The sequence below is a fragment of the Orycteropus afer genome, unplaced genomic scaffold, assembly GCF_000298275.1.
Source record: "Orycteropus afer afer isolate SDZICR_OR568_19922 unplaced genomic scaffold, OryAfe1.0 scaffold00020, whole genome shotgun sequence".
In the NCBI taxonomy this organism is placed as follows: domain Eukaryota; kingdom Metazoa; phylum Chordata; class Mammalia; order Tubulidentata; family Orycteropodidae; genus Orycteropus; species Orycteropus afer.
This window is the reverse complement of record NW_006921607.1, coordinates 12,784,616-12,799,408: the sequence shown is the minus strand read 5'-3', so window position 1 is coordinate 12,799,408 and position 14,793 is coordinate 12,784,616. Positions and strand designations below refer to the sequence as shown.

Genomic DNA, 14,793 nt, shown 5'->3' with positions numbered 1-14,793 from the left:
CTACTTGGGGTTTTCGGAGACTAGGGAGATGGGAGTGTGCAGCAAGGGTGGTGACAGGTCCTGCTGCTTCTGAAGCTCCATCTCAGCAGCCCGCTGTAGTGCCACCTCCACCAGCAGCTGGAAGCTGCTGAAGTCGTCCTTGTCCTGCTCTGGAGGTGTGGGTGGTGGCGTGTTGAAGAGTCCACCTGTAGGGCTTCCGGCCTCAGCTCTGGTAAGCAGGGTGAGTGTGCTACCAGGGGTCACCAAGGACTTGGGGGACTCCAGCTCCCCTTGTGGGAAGGAGGCTGCTGGCTTCTCCCCTTGGCCTGGGTGAAGTGGCATGGAACACACGGACAAGGAGAGCACATTGGTGGGGGCTGGTACAGACACAGCCATCACTGAGGGGCTGCTGCCCCGGGGGAGGGCCACATCTGAGGCCTTACCCCCCCGGCGGGAAATGGTGAATTGGTTAGGGTCTTTGCCATCCTTCCGAAGCATGTCTGGGAGAAGCCGCCGGCGGGCATTGATAAACCAGTTACATATCTGAAATGAGTGTAAGAGACTATGATCAATTCATGCAATGGAAATAGCTGTGACAGATCCAGTACATTTTAGGCCCCAGACAGAGCAGCAAACACAAAAGATCCCAGCCCTCACAGAGGTTCACAGTGCAGAGGCAGTTAAACAAGACATTATACAAATGAATGTAAAACCAACTGTGATTTGGCCAATGAAGGGAAGCTACTCAGTGCTGTTTAGGACAGTTAACAAAAACTCAAACTCACTGCCATCGAATCAATTCCAACTCATAGTGACCCCTTTTGGGCTTCTGAGATGGTAAATCTTTACAGAAGAAAATTGCCCAGTCTTCCTTGCACGGAGTAGCTGGTGGGTTTGAACCACTACCCTTCTGTTTAGCAATCAAATGCCTTAGGCACTATACCAAATCTAGTCTTTGTGGACTTAGGGAAGTATTCTCTGAAGAAATGACTCTTAAACTGAGATCTGAAGTATTTAGGTGAGGAGTAGAAAGGGAGAAGAGCATTCGATTTAGAGGGATCAACCTGTGCAAAGTCCTGGTAGCAGAGTGCCTATGAGGAACTCAGAGAAAGATGGACAGTACGGCTGGGGCTTAAGACTGGTAATCACAGGCTGCCTCTTATGGTAAGGATTTGGTTTTATATTCTGAGGGCAATAGGGAGACATAGGAGGGTTTTGGTATGTGGAAAACAGAGTGGGAGTAGGGAGCTGGGTTAGTAGGTTGGGTTCTATTAAGAGAGGAGGTGAGAAGAGAACAAATGTATGAATTATCTGGGAAATTGGATGTGGGTGGAATGAAGAGAGCAGGCTAGAGAACCATGAAGCACCAGGGAGCTATCATTTAGAAGACACATTATTCTTATGTCCAGGTAAAATCAAGACCAGTGGCTCCAGGTGAATATGTGTCTTCAACTAACATCCTCAAGTCTTTTCCCCATAAGATGTTGAGAAAGCTATACTAAACTTGACCCTATTGTTGTCTAACTGTGTATTGTTTTTGGACCCATGCATGAAATTTGAACAGGCATGTAATTTCTCAACTGTAAGTGGTATGCTACAAAGCCCATCGTATATCTGTTTGTCAAGGAAACAAATGGAAGTCAAATATAGGACCTTACTGTTTAGGAAGTTACCATCTGGTTTGGGAGACACATCTAGCATCCTGCCCTTTATGTATCTGGGCTCTTAAATAGCCCCAGTTTCATGGCTCTCCAATACAGCCTCTTCACTGGTTGTCAATTCTCTTTCTAAATACCAATGACTGTCATTCTTCCAGAAAACAGCTATTTGTCACCTACCGTCTACATGATCAAGTGCAGAGTCCTCAGTCTGGGTGTTAAAATCCTCCCTTGTCATGGCCTATGTTTCCAGCCACGTGGACACTATCCCTTGTATCCTTCAGCATGAGAAAGTGTACCAGCTCTCATTCCAGCCCTGCTCTTTTTTTCCACACAAGTTCCAGGCCTTTGCACATGACATTCCTTCTTTCTGGAATGTCCTCTCCTCCACCTAGAGAATGCCCACTACTTTAAATCTTGGTTGATCTAAGATATTGGAGGTAGGGCCAGAGACAAGGAAATAGGTTCTAAAGACATCTCTGCACCCAGGCTGGTATAGGCTCTCACACAGTCCCTTTTCCTACATGAATGGATGCACCATAAGGAGTTGACACACTGTTCAAAAAGAGCATGAATACAGTTTCTGTACATCAGAGTGCAGCAAGCACCTAGTCATGGCATTGTTCCTGACCATCCAAAAAACATCAACCACTGCTGCCTGCTTTTCCCCTAATTAATTCTTAATGGCCTACAGATATGACAAGACCAGTTTTATAGCAGCTCACTTGGGCATTAATTAGAAACAGTTACAGATTAAATTAGAAAGGTTACTCAGCTGCATGGCTAGTGTAAGCTCATGAATAAACAACCTGTTTTAAAACTCCAACTCTTTCATTGTTGTTGTTGTTGTTATGTGCTAACGAGTGCAACCCAATTCATAGCGACCCCTCCTTGGGTTGCCGAGGCAGCATTACTATGGAAGTAGATTGCCCACCCTGCCTTCTGAGGAGTGGCTGGTGGGTATGAACTGCCAGCCTTCTGGTTAGCAGTCAAGTGCCTTAGGCACTATGCTACCAGAGCTCCTAACTCTTTAATTAAAAAGGCAAATACAACTTCCTATCATCTTTTCCAGGTCTTTCTCCTTCTTACCCTCTACTAAGGAGCCACCTGATTATAATCACTTTTGCCAACTCAGAAGCAGCAGGGAGAAGAAATATTACAAACTGTGGGTGAATAATGTTTGGGGGGTAGGGCAGGGTAGGTACCCATTACCCCTAGGCATCTTTCTGGGAGCCCCCTCCTGTGAAGAGTTCACCAGAAGCTACCATTTACTGTTATCTCTGGTAGGGCAGTGATTAAAGCATTCGGCTGCTAGCCAAAAGATCAGTGGTTCAAACCTACCAGCCAGTCCGTTGGAGAAAGATGAGGCAGACTGCTTCCAAAAAGATTTTGCCTTGGAAACCGTATGAGGGAGTTCTATTCCTGTCCTATAGGGCTGCTATGAGTAGGAATCAACTCAATGGCAGTGGGTTGGGTTTGGTTCATCTACGGAGGAGTGCTGGTGGCAGAGTGGTTAAGCACCCTGCTGCTAACAGAAAGGTCAGTGGTTCAAACCTACCAGCTGTGCCACAGAAGATGTGGTAGTCTGCTTCCATAAAGACCTCTAGCCTTGGAAACCCTATGGGACAGCTGACCTATACGGTTCTTGTAAGTCAGACTTGACTCCATAGCAATGGATTTGGTTTTGCACATCTATAGAATTTTCTTCTGGTAATCACACCAGCCCTATGAGGTAAGTTTGATTAACTTAGATTTTCCTGAGGAACACACCTAAGGCTCTGCCTGGTGAAGTCCGCCTGGAGTCCACCTCCAGCCAGTAGTCTCCAAGCTTGGGCCATCGGATTTGGGGGAGCAGGAGTCATTCTTCTTTGCATCTGAAGGTGTCACAGGGCCCCAGATTTCCAGGTATTTTATTCACTAGGAACAGTCAAGTTAATACTTCTCAGCCTTCCTGCTGCTCCTCCTTTCAAAGCTGCTTGTTTGTCCACATATTTACTGAATGCCTATCATGGCCAGGCCCAGTTCTTTCTTGGTGCTAAGGATGCTTTTGAGAATTAGAGAGACATGCACTCTACCTGTGGAGTGGAGCTTTCAGCCCATCTCTTCATGGAGACTGGTAATAAACAAATAGGTGCATATCAACTATATGTTCTAACAAGGAAACAGACAGGAATAAAAGGGCAGGCATTAAGAACAAGAGAGACTTCTATACATAAGATGCCTGGGAAGGCTGAGATCCAGAGGATACGAAGAGCCAGGCATACAGAAAGCTAAGGGAAGAATGTTCTCAAAAGAGAAACAGTAAATGCCAAGTTCCTGAGGCAGAAGTTTGGCCTGAGGAACTGACAAAGGTGTAATAGTAGGTAGTGAGCTTAGAAGTAGGCAGGGCTTATCTTACTAGGTCAAAATACTATGGGCAAACAGCTAAGGGGTCTCTAAGTAGCTGAAAAGTGCCCTGAAAACTCATGTCCACTCAGAACCTCAAGAATGTGACCTTATTGGGAAATAGGGTCTTTGCAGTTGTGATTAATTAAGGTCATACTAGATTAGAGGAGGCACTAAATCCAGTGATTTATGTCCTTATAAGAAGATACACAGAGATATACACAGGGAAGAAAAGACCCTATGGAGAAAGAGGAAGAGAGTGGAGTGATAGAGCTACAAGCCAAGGAATGCCAAGGATTGCTGGGAGCCCAGATGCTAGGAAGAGGGAAAGAAGGATCCTTCCCTTAAGCCTTCAGAGGGAGCATGGCCCTGATGAAATCTTGACTTTGATTTTCTGGGCTCCAGTTGTGAGAAAATAAATTTCTGTTACTCTTAGCCACCTAGTCTGTGGTTTTGTTAAGGGAGCCCTAGGAATCTAACACAGGGTCTAAACTGTGGACTGACTTTCAATGTATGTCCTTTCCCTGGGCCTGTTTCTTCTCTCCTCTCAAGTTATCCACAGATACTTACAGAATACATATTAAGTAAGCACCAGCTGACACCAGCCACTCCTCAGAAGGAAGGTTGGGCATTCCTACTTCCGTAGCGATACTGCCTTGAAAACCCAAGGAGGGGTCGCTATGAGTCGCGGCCAACTCGATGGCAAATAACAACAACAAGCACCAGCTGAAGTAGGGGAAAGACACAAGACTTTGCCCATCCCATGTACACTACTACCTTCCTATGGGCTCCATCCATTCAAGTGGACAGACACCTATTACAGGAACTAGCACTTGGAGAGGGCTTGGCTTTTTTTCTAGGTGACTCAGGGATACCATCAAGCCCTTGGTCCTGCCAGGCTGGAAGGTTCCTGGGCAAGGCAGAGCCAAAATACTCTGGTGGCACTTCATTCCCTCTCCTTTCCAGCCCGGGAGCACTCTGCCCATGAGGTTCTCATCTCCATCACTTCTGTGATCCTCCCAGTGCAACTGAACACACATGCACAGCAGACATCTACGACACTCAGATGAATCCTGACTCAAGTTGCAGGGGAGCTGCTGTGAGTAGGTATCAACTCAATGGCAGTGGTTGGGTTTCAGGCAGGGCTAAAGAGCTAAGATGAAGAAAGGGAACCAACTTCTGTTAGGCACCTTTGATAACCTGGTATCATGCCAGCTCTCTCACCTGCATTACATTTAATCACACAAGCCTGAAAGGTAGTATGTAGTGTTCCCAAAGAACTCAGAGAGATGAAATAACTTGGCCAAAGTCACATAGCCAACAAGTGGCATAGCTGGAATTCAAGCGCAGGTCTCCTGGGTTAGGGCCCCCACAGCTGTCCTCACTTTGCTTTGCTGCCTCTCACCAAACGGAAGGTATACAATCAATGTAATTTAATAACAAACACCCGCTGAATACAAAAGTCAGATGCTGTCCTAAACATTTCCCATCTAATTATACTTTAGTCTTCAACAGCCCATATAGGCAGGCTGTATGATGATCTCCATTTTATTCAAACAAGTGAAGAAATAACAGGCCCTGGATCAGAGGACCACAATGGGCAGGGAGACAACAGCCCTTCCCTTCTTGCTCAGGCTTCTTTCTTGACCCCCATGTGGTTTTTTCAAACTTCAATTACCTGTGCTACAAAAGAACCACACCTTCTCCACCTGACCCCCTATATGTAGGTGAAATGGCTGGGTCACAGTGCCCTGGGATGGTTCTTATTGAGAGCAGTCTCAGAGTGGAGCCTTGGTGGTTTGCTAGCAGTTGTGTGGGCAACTAGCCACTTTGGCTTATGATTCTAAGAACCCAAGAAAAGCCTCCACCCCATCCCCAACCTGTGTACCCTAGTCCACAGAAAACTTGGAGCCCACTGGCTCTGTTTTGTCTCCTCATCCAATAGAAAAGCACAGTTGAGGGGGGCCTGAGTGTGCCCACCACTGCCAACTGTGATAACAGGCTAGAGGTTTCCTATAGCCCTTTCCACTGACCCAAACCCACATGCCTGAGTCAGTACAAGAGCATGTGACTTGCCCCCACTTAAGATCCTTGGAGAGGCAGTAAGGGAGAATGCCAAGGTGAATTCTGTGATTGATATGGCAAAACGCAGGCTGGATGCTGTGCATGTGTGGGACTGGGGTACCTAAAAGCCAGTTTCTAAAAAAAAAAAAAAAAAAAAGGCCGCTGCCCTGTTGGTTTTTCCCTCCCCCATCAGTGGCTGAGATGAAGGACATGAGAGGAAGCACACTGACAAATGGGAACAGAGGGGGGATATACCCAGGAAGCTGCTGAAGGCCACGAGGATGGGAGCAGGACATGTGACCAAGGCAGAGTCAAGTGTATTAATTTCTTTTTAGCTGTGAAAGACAGAAGCTACAGAGGGCGAGAAGTGAAGGCATGGAGAGGCCTTTCCCAAACAAGGTGGAAGCGCAAGCTAAGCTGTATTAGAATCACTGTGGGGGTGATTTTTAGGAATTGTTAAGCAATTTCTCTTCTTTTTTCACCCTATGGGGTGGTGGTGGAAGCATCAGGAATTTGTATATTGAAACAAGCACCCCAGAGAATTCAGATGCCCAAGTTTAGGAACCACTGATCTAGCCTACTGGTTTTTAACTGTCTTGAGATCTGGCCCAAAAAGCTTACACAGAAACTCAAAAAAAAAAAATAGACAAATGAAAGGCCTTGAGACAGGGGTTGCTTGTGAAAGGGATCTAAGCAACTAGCTTTGTAGCCAGAGCTAACGAGAAGCTCTAGATTATACTAAAGGCAGTAAGTGGCACTTTGTGGCCAGCTCAGGCCACCCCTTGACCACACAGCCAGCCATATAGCCTCTGCAGGTCCCTTTTCACCCCCAGTCCCTTTCTGGCTCCATTCAGATATGGCCTCCCAGAAGAAGCCTATCCAATCCCACACCAGGGTGGCTCAGCTGCTTTCTTACCACCTAACAGGTAGGAAAAAACACTCACCACATTGGTATTACATGATTACACAGAATTTTTGGTTCTTTAAAAAATGACTTCCTTCCCCAGGAGGCTGCCTGAGGGCAAGAGATGGTGGTGCCTGTTCTTTCTTCCACTGTGTCCCGCACCCAGAACACCTCAACACCATTAGAGAACGAAGGAACTGGGACCAGAACCCTACCTGCCATACTAATCTTTCCTTCCCCAAAAAGGGAGCCCCATAGATTTGAAAACCAGACAGACCTAGTCCAACCAATCAGGCTTAGAGGATTTCACAGGAACCTGTGAAAATCCTTCACAAAAGCCTTTTTTTTCCCCCTCCCTTACTCTCATAACAGCCTAGCCCCTGGCATGTACCAGCAAACCAGTTAGTCAAATGATTCATTGACTTGCTAATGAGTGCTCCTGGGCGGGTTAAAGGAAACAGACAAAAGAGACGCCCCCAGGGAGAGAGAAAACAAGCTTGGCAAAATGTTGATGGTTGTGGAAGCCAGGTGTTGGTACTGGGGCTCATTACAATATTCTCTTTTGTGGATAGCTGAAAATGTCCTTAATAAAAGATGTTTAAACTTTAAAAATTAAATACAAAGGAAAAAGATGCCTCCAGGGACTTAGTCTTTCCTGATTGAGGAGTCACTTAATTTTCTTGCTTCTGAGCTCCTATCTGTTGATATTCTCAACACTTCATTTTCTGTCCCGTCAGCACCTAGGAGATGCAGCAAGGACAGGAGGACAAGGCTCCTACTCTAGAGTTTTTGTTGTCGGTTGCCGTCAAGTCGGCTTCAACGCACAGCCACCTTATGAACAGTGTTGCCTGGTCCTATGCCATCCACACAACTGTTCCGTTTGAGCCCACTGCTGCAGTCACTGTATCACTCCATCTCATTGATTAAGGTCTTCCGGTCTTCCCTTGTTTTCCATGACCCTGTCTACTTTACCAAGCATGTCATCCTTCTCCAGCGATTGGTCCCTCCTGATGACATATCTAAAGTAAGCAAGACAAAGTCTCACCATCTTCACTTCTTAGGAGCATTTTGGCTTTATTTCCTTCAAGGCAGATTTGTTCATTCTTCTGGCAGTACATGGTATATTTAATATTCTTCTCCAGCATCACCACTGCTATGCTCCCACTGTGTATTCTGAATGTCTTCCAGCCTAGGGGGCTCATCTTCCAGAAGTATATCGGACGATATTCTGTTGTGATGATTAAGATTTTCATTGGCTAATTTTTAGAAGTAGATTGCCAGGCCTTTCCTCCTAGTGTTAGTTTGAAGCTCTACTGCACCCTGTCCACCATGGGTGAACCTGTTGATATCTGAAATATCACTGGCATGGCTTGCAGCATTGAAACAACACATAACACACCACAATAGGACAAACTGATAGATCGGTGGTGGTCTAGAGTTTAAAAAAACCAATGCCATTGAGTCAATTCCAACTCATAGGACCCTATATGACAGTAGAACTGCGCCACAGGGCTTCTAAAGTTGTAATCTTTACGGAAGCAGACTGCCACATCTTTCTCCTGTGGAACAGCTGGCATGGTCGGTTCAAACTGTTGACCTTTCGGCAGCCAAGCACTTAACCAGTGCACCACCAGGGCTCCTCGCTCTAGATTTAGGGTGATCCAAACAAGCAAGTACAGATCTCTTTTAGGGTCAGGTGACAATGACGAAGCCAGAGGTGGAAGAAAAGCAGTCCAGGACAGCAGCCATGAGGCAGGAACACGGCTGGCAAGGGATGAGGCCCAAGACACAGACAGGGACAGGTGATGTCATTAGGGCAGTGGGAACCATGGAAGGGTTTTAAGTAGGAGAATGACAAGTGATGATGCAATTAGGGTTTGGACCAAGATGGGAATGATGCCATATTCCAGGATATTTAAAGGTACAATGTATAGGAACTGGTGACTGACTAAAGGAGCTATTAAGAGGAAAGAAAAGTAAACAGCTTGGAGAAGAAGTTATCAGTTCTCAATAAGGGAATTTTAGGTGGCTGCAAGGCCTCCAAGGCGATGTGTAGGCTGGGCTGGATTTGGGACTCACTGCAGAGTTTCTATCCAAGGACAGGCAGTTTGCCCCCACTATTCCTAACTCTCAGCATGACTCTAGCAGGGTGGTGCCACTAGAGCCCCTCCCACCAGGGGGTGCTGGAGCCCCTGCCTGTCCCTCTTCAGAAGCCTTTAATGGTTACTCATTGCCCTAGACCCATATTTCTCCAAGTGGGTTCTGTGGCTATGACATCTTAGGGTGTCTACTAGTTGTCCGCAAGAATGTTTTGGCTTTGCATTTTCATTTTGATTAAAGTAGGAACATCATGGCCCACAGCAATAGACTCAACTCAAAATATAGTCTGTCACACTACACACCACACAGTTCAGACTCAGCAAACTACCCTCCACCACTTTAAACACAGTTACAGAGAATTTCATTGGTTTTACATTTACTCACTCTATAAAACTGCTTGCTTTTATAGTTGTGTCTGAATTAAAAACAAGTCTTTTTTTTCTTTTTTTAAACAGCTTTATGTTGGTACATACTTAAGTGATGTGATAATAAAAATGATTCAAGTTGATATGTTAGAGGGAGGAAAGTTCATGAAAAACATTTTCTTTAAAAGGAATTGGTACATTACTCAGACCTGAGAAACAATCTCTCTGACAGACAGCAATTGCAGGACAGTGTGACAAATGGTTTAAAAGGAATGAGGCACAATGAGAATATCAGTAGTGACCCAAAACCTAGGCCAGAGGTCAGAGAACTCTTTCATAAGAAACAGATGCTTAGAGTGAGCTAGGTAACGAAAGGCCAGGACTGCAGCTAGTTCTTCAGAGCCGTTTTAGTTATCTAGTGCTGCTATACAAGAAGTACCCCAAATGGATGGGTATAACAAACAGAATTTATTTTCTCATAGTTTAGGGAAGCTAGAAGTCCAAATTCAGGGTCCTGGCCCTAGGAGAAGGGATTTTTCTTCTGTTGGCTCTGGAAGGTCCTGGTCTCTTCAGTTTCTGCCTCCTGGTTTGCTGGAGGTCTCCATGTATTCTGGCATCTTTCCTCTGCTTGCTTAACCTCTTACATGTGGGGCTGCAGTTAGGGTGTGCCAGGGGCATGGTGGCCAGAGCACCATTTCTGCCTTGTGCTTGGTTCCCCCATCGTACTTTGGAAACCAATTAATTTGTAATCTAGATTTCACAAGTTCACAGATGAAAAGGAATTCCACCTCAGGATGGAATACACCCCAAATTTCACCCATGTTTGACTCAGAGGATTCAGAAAATGAAATTTTAAACTTGGAGTTGATTTAAGACTTTGGGAAGACATGACAGGGTGAATCTGTTTTGTACACAGGAAGTATATGCTCTGGTGGCACAGTACCAGTACCTCTGGTGGCGCTGGACTGTGTCCAAGGGAATGGTTCAAATGTACCAGCCAATATGCAGAAGGAATACGGGGCAATCTACTTCCGTAAAGATTTACCACTGTAGAAACCCAATCGGGGTTGCTATGAGTCAGAATCGACTCAATGGCAGGTTTGGTTTTGGTTTAAAAGGGTAGAATGTTATGGATTTTAATGTGTTCTCAAAAGATATGTGTTGTAAATCCCAACCTCTATGCCTGTTGGTTAAGGAGCTCTGGTGATGCAGTGCCTAAGGCATCTGATTACTAACCAGAAGGTTGGCGGTTCAAACCCACCAGCCACTCCATGGAAGGAAGACGGGGCAATCTACTTCTGTAAAGATTTACTGCCTTGAAAACCCAATGGGGGTTGCTATGATTTGGAACTGAATGGATGGCAGTGAGCTGTTTTTGGGGTTTTTTTTTTTGTGGTTTATGCCTTTGTTATAACCTCATTTGGGAATGGGTTGTCTTTGTTCTGTCAGTGAGGCAGTAGTGAAGAGTGTGTCAAGTTAATCTCTTACAAGGTATAAAACCCAGCAGATTAAGCAAATAGAGAGGAGGTAAAACAGACACCCAGACATACGGAGATCTCCAAAGAACCAGGAAGCAGAAGCTTAAGACACAAGGACCTTCCCTCTAGAGCTGACAGACAGAAAGCCTTCCCCTAGAGCTGGTACCCTAAATTTGGACTTCTAGCCTCCTGAACTGTGAGAATATAGACTTTTGTTTTTTAAAGCCATCCTCTTGTGGTACTTCTGTTACAGCAGCATGAAATAACTAAGACAAGAACCAAGGGAGAAGGACTAAAGGCCAGAGGTTCAAGGACCCAGGATCTTAAGAGGAACTAATTGATAAGGCTGGTAAACTCTTAGAATTTTGACCCTATCCTGAGGATAGTGGGGTCCATGGCATTTTTGTGTCCAAGAGGATGCACTGATGGAATAAGGCTGGAGCCCAGAAAACCAGCAAAGATGCTATAGATCTAGGCAATCCTAGCTCTCAGGCTCCAGCCTGGCTCAGAACCTTGCCTGGGTCTCCACTACCTTCTATCCCAGCAGTGACCATTGTTTGCAAACATTAGTGGGCAGGTCTGCTCCACCACCCCTACCACCTCCAAATTAGATACTCCTTGAGGGTAGGAATGTGTCTAATCCCTCTCTGGGACCCCAGTCCTGCATAGCACAGAGCAAGGCACAGTGCGAGTGCTGAAGAGGTTCATCGGTGGAATGCTAGACACTACTAGACACCTTGGGTCTGCCCAAGACCTTACGTCCCACGAGGTCTGTCCGTATTCACAGCACCCAACTTGACTGACTACATGAGCCTTGAACTTTTCTCAGTCCTTCTTCCTTACATCCTATTAAAGTGCTGCAATCATGACTCTTGTTCAGACAAGAACTAAGACAAGAATGAAGGGAGAAGGACTAAAGGCCAGAGGTTCAAGGACCCAGGGAGAGAGGCTCAAGAGAGGAGAGAGTGACTTGATCAATGTCCAGGCTTCCTCTTGGGGAGAAGATGGGAACAGAGTCAAAGTCTGTGACTCTAGAGCCTCTCGTAGACAGGCTACACTTATGCACTGCCCAGCAAGTGAAGACAGGAATTCTAAGGACCAAATACTCATTGTGAGGCTTACTACCAGGAAAAGGCATCTGGAGGTAAGTAATGGCCCACACAAAAAGTACTTAAGACTATGTTTTTGTTTTTTAAAAATACTATCTTTGAGCATGCCCATATGCATGGTTTACAAAGCACTTTTACACCCAGTTCTGAATCTATTCCTCATACCAGTCAAGTCAGGTAGGGGAAGATTCTAACTCCCACTTTACAGATGGGGAAATCAGGTCCTGGCCTACAGTGCCTATGTAGCTGAATGGTGTTTTCAACCCAGAGCCCCTGACTTCTGCCTTTCTTTTAAAGTGATTCCAACTCATTTCTCATCCACATGATATACTTGCTATAACCAAATCCCCACCCAAACATGGCTGTGGGGGTGGGGGTTGAATTCCAGACATTCAAATACCTTCTCACCTTCCCACAGACTTCACTTGCATCCAGTGTTAATATGGGAAAATCGAACCACATCTACTGCCATCAGGTCAATTCCAACTCATAAGAACACTACAGGATAGAGTAGAACTACACCACAGGGTTTCCCAGGCTGTAAAGCTTTACAGAAACAGACTGCTTCATTTTTCTCCATCAGTGCAGCTGCTGGGTTTGAACCACCAGCTTTCTGGTTAGCAGCTGAATGCTTTAACCACAGCAGCACCACCAAAGAGCTCATTGTTACTGTGGACACTTTGGCATTAATGAACACCTCTGGTGGCAAAGTGGTTACAGTATTAGGCTGCTAACCAAAAGGTTAGTGGTTTGAACACACCAGCCACTCTGGGGGGAGAAAGATGAGTTGATCTCCTTCGGTAAAAAGTCAGTCTGCCAGTGGTCCTATAAGTTTATATGAATGATCAGAATTCCCAGGTGTATAGTAGAGCTGACAAGGGGCAAGGTTGTGGTCACTGTTTGGTCACAGCCAGCTACCCAGAGGGACCGAGTAGTTGAACCTGCGGGCTTGGGACCATAGTCACAGGGGACACCGAGCTCAATTAGCATAACACACTATACAAAACATCATTCCACCTCCTACTTTGGCAAGTAGCAACTGGGATCCTAAAAGCTAGCAAGCTGCCATCTAGATGCAACGATGGGTCTCTCCTCGTCAAGAGCAAAGAAGAAAGAAGAAAACCAAAATTAATGGAAACAATCAGTCCTAGCGACTGGTACACCATCCGATCTGCAACCTATACAACTATGAGACCAGAAGAACTAGATAGTGCCCGGCTACCACTGTCATCCACTTGGAAGGGATGTAGGAGATCCTGGATAGAGAGGAAGAACAATGTGGAACAAAACTCAAAATCATTTGGAGGGAAAAAAAAAAAAAAGAAGGTGAGGACCAGGTTTGTTGGTCCAATAGAGCCTGGTGGAACCACTGAGACTATGGCCCCTAGCTGTCCTTCAGGTCTGGAATTGAACCCACACCTGTGGTTGCCAGCCAAACAATGTACAGGCATGTGAATTAAACATTTACCTCAAGTAGACACATGCCCTGGAGAGAACAATCATGGGAGAAGGAAGGGCTGCTTATGCACAGGGAGACAGCTCAGGGTGCAGGAGAGTATGGAGGGATGGATACTGGGAAGAGGTAACTATGGGGAGGAAGTGGAAGGGGAGCTGTTGCATTGTGGCAAACTGTGGTCGATGACATGAGACAAAGTATATGTGAACTGCCGTATGGAAAGTGAATTTGCTCTGTAAATCTTTACCCAAATCACATTTAAAAAAAAAAAAAAGTCAGTCTGCTTCGGTAAAGATTTATAGCCTTGGAAATCCTATGGGGCAGTTCTGCTCTGTCCTATAGGATCACTACGAGTTGGAGTCAACTCAGTTGCCGTGGGTTTGGTTTGGTTTCAGCATTAATGATGATTCTTCCCACTTCAGAATTCTACAGAGTATGAAATATACCTGCTATGACCTCATTTCATTAGTCTTCCTTTAAGGCAGACAAGGAGTTCTGGTGGTGCTGTGGTTAAAGCACTGGGCTGCTAACCAAAAGGTCAGTGGTTTGAACCCACCAGCAGCTCTAGGGGAGAAAGATGAGGCAATCTGCTTCCATAAAGATTTATAGCCTTGGAAACCCCACGGGGCAGTTCTACTCTGCCTACAGGGTTCACTATGAGTCACAATGGACTTGATGGCAGTGGGTTTGTTGTTTTCTTTTTGTAAGGCACACAGGCTGGGTGTTCTTACCTGATCCAAGAAGAAAATGAAGGGAGAAGAGGGGGAGGTACCTGGCCCAAGACTAGAACCCAGGTCCCATCACTCCCCCTTTCCCAATCCCCCCTTCTTACCTGCAGCACGGACAGGTTGGTCTGTCCAGAAAGGCTCAGCTTCTCCTGCTCTGAGGGGTAGGCGTTGTAGCGGTGCAAGTACAGCCAGTCCCGGAGGATCTTCACGGACTCCTTGGGCAGGTTCCCTCGCCGCTTCCTCTTACCCGCCAGGGAGAGGAGACCTTCATCCTCGCCCAGATCACTGTCCGACATGGTAGGGGTGTCTAGGGGCTAGGCTGGGCCTCAAGCAATCCTGGGACAAGCAACACAGAGGATGAGAACATCAATACCATTCTCTCTCTCTCCCTGGTATCCCAACACACACACACACACACACACTCCATTACTAGCACCTGGGGCGCCAGAAATTGGGGAGTCAGGATTCAGTCTCAGGCCATACCACAGCCAAGGCAAGCTAGAAGGGGCCATTCTAAAATCCCTCCAGCTCATTAATAAGCAATACCAGGACTAGAAATAATTATAG

General features: G+C 46.0%; 1 protein-coding gene across 1 annotated transcript; it reads right to left on the bottom strand.

Annotated features, from left to right (window-relative positions):
• Positions 1-14,522, bottom strand: TGIF2 (TGFB induced factor homeobox 2). The gene is made up of 2 exons (XM_007934633.2): positions 14,331-14,522; positions 1-522 (listed from the first exon to the last, which is right to left on the bottom strand). Exons 1-2 carry the CDS (start codon positions 14,520-14,522, stop codon positions 1-3), a joined length of 714 nt encoding a protein of 237 aa, XP_007932824.1.
• Positions 14,523-14,793: the final 271 nt, after the last annotated feature.

Excerpts from the sequence above, each read along its gene's own strand:
- TGIF2 (XM_007934633.2), bottom strand. The coding sequence starts at position 14,522 with ATGTCGGACAGTGATCTGGGCGAGGATGAAGGTCTCCTCTCCCTGGCG. Across the intron at positions 523-14,330 it reads CCAACCTGTCCGTGCTGCAG|ATATGTAACTGGTTTATCAA; the intron begins GTAAGAAGGGGG and ends CACTCATTTCAG.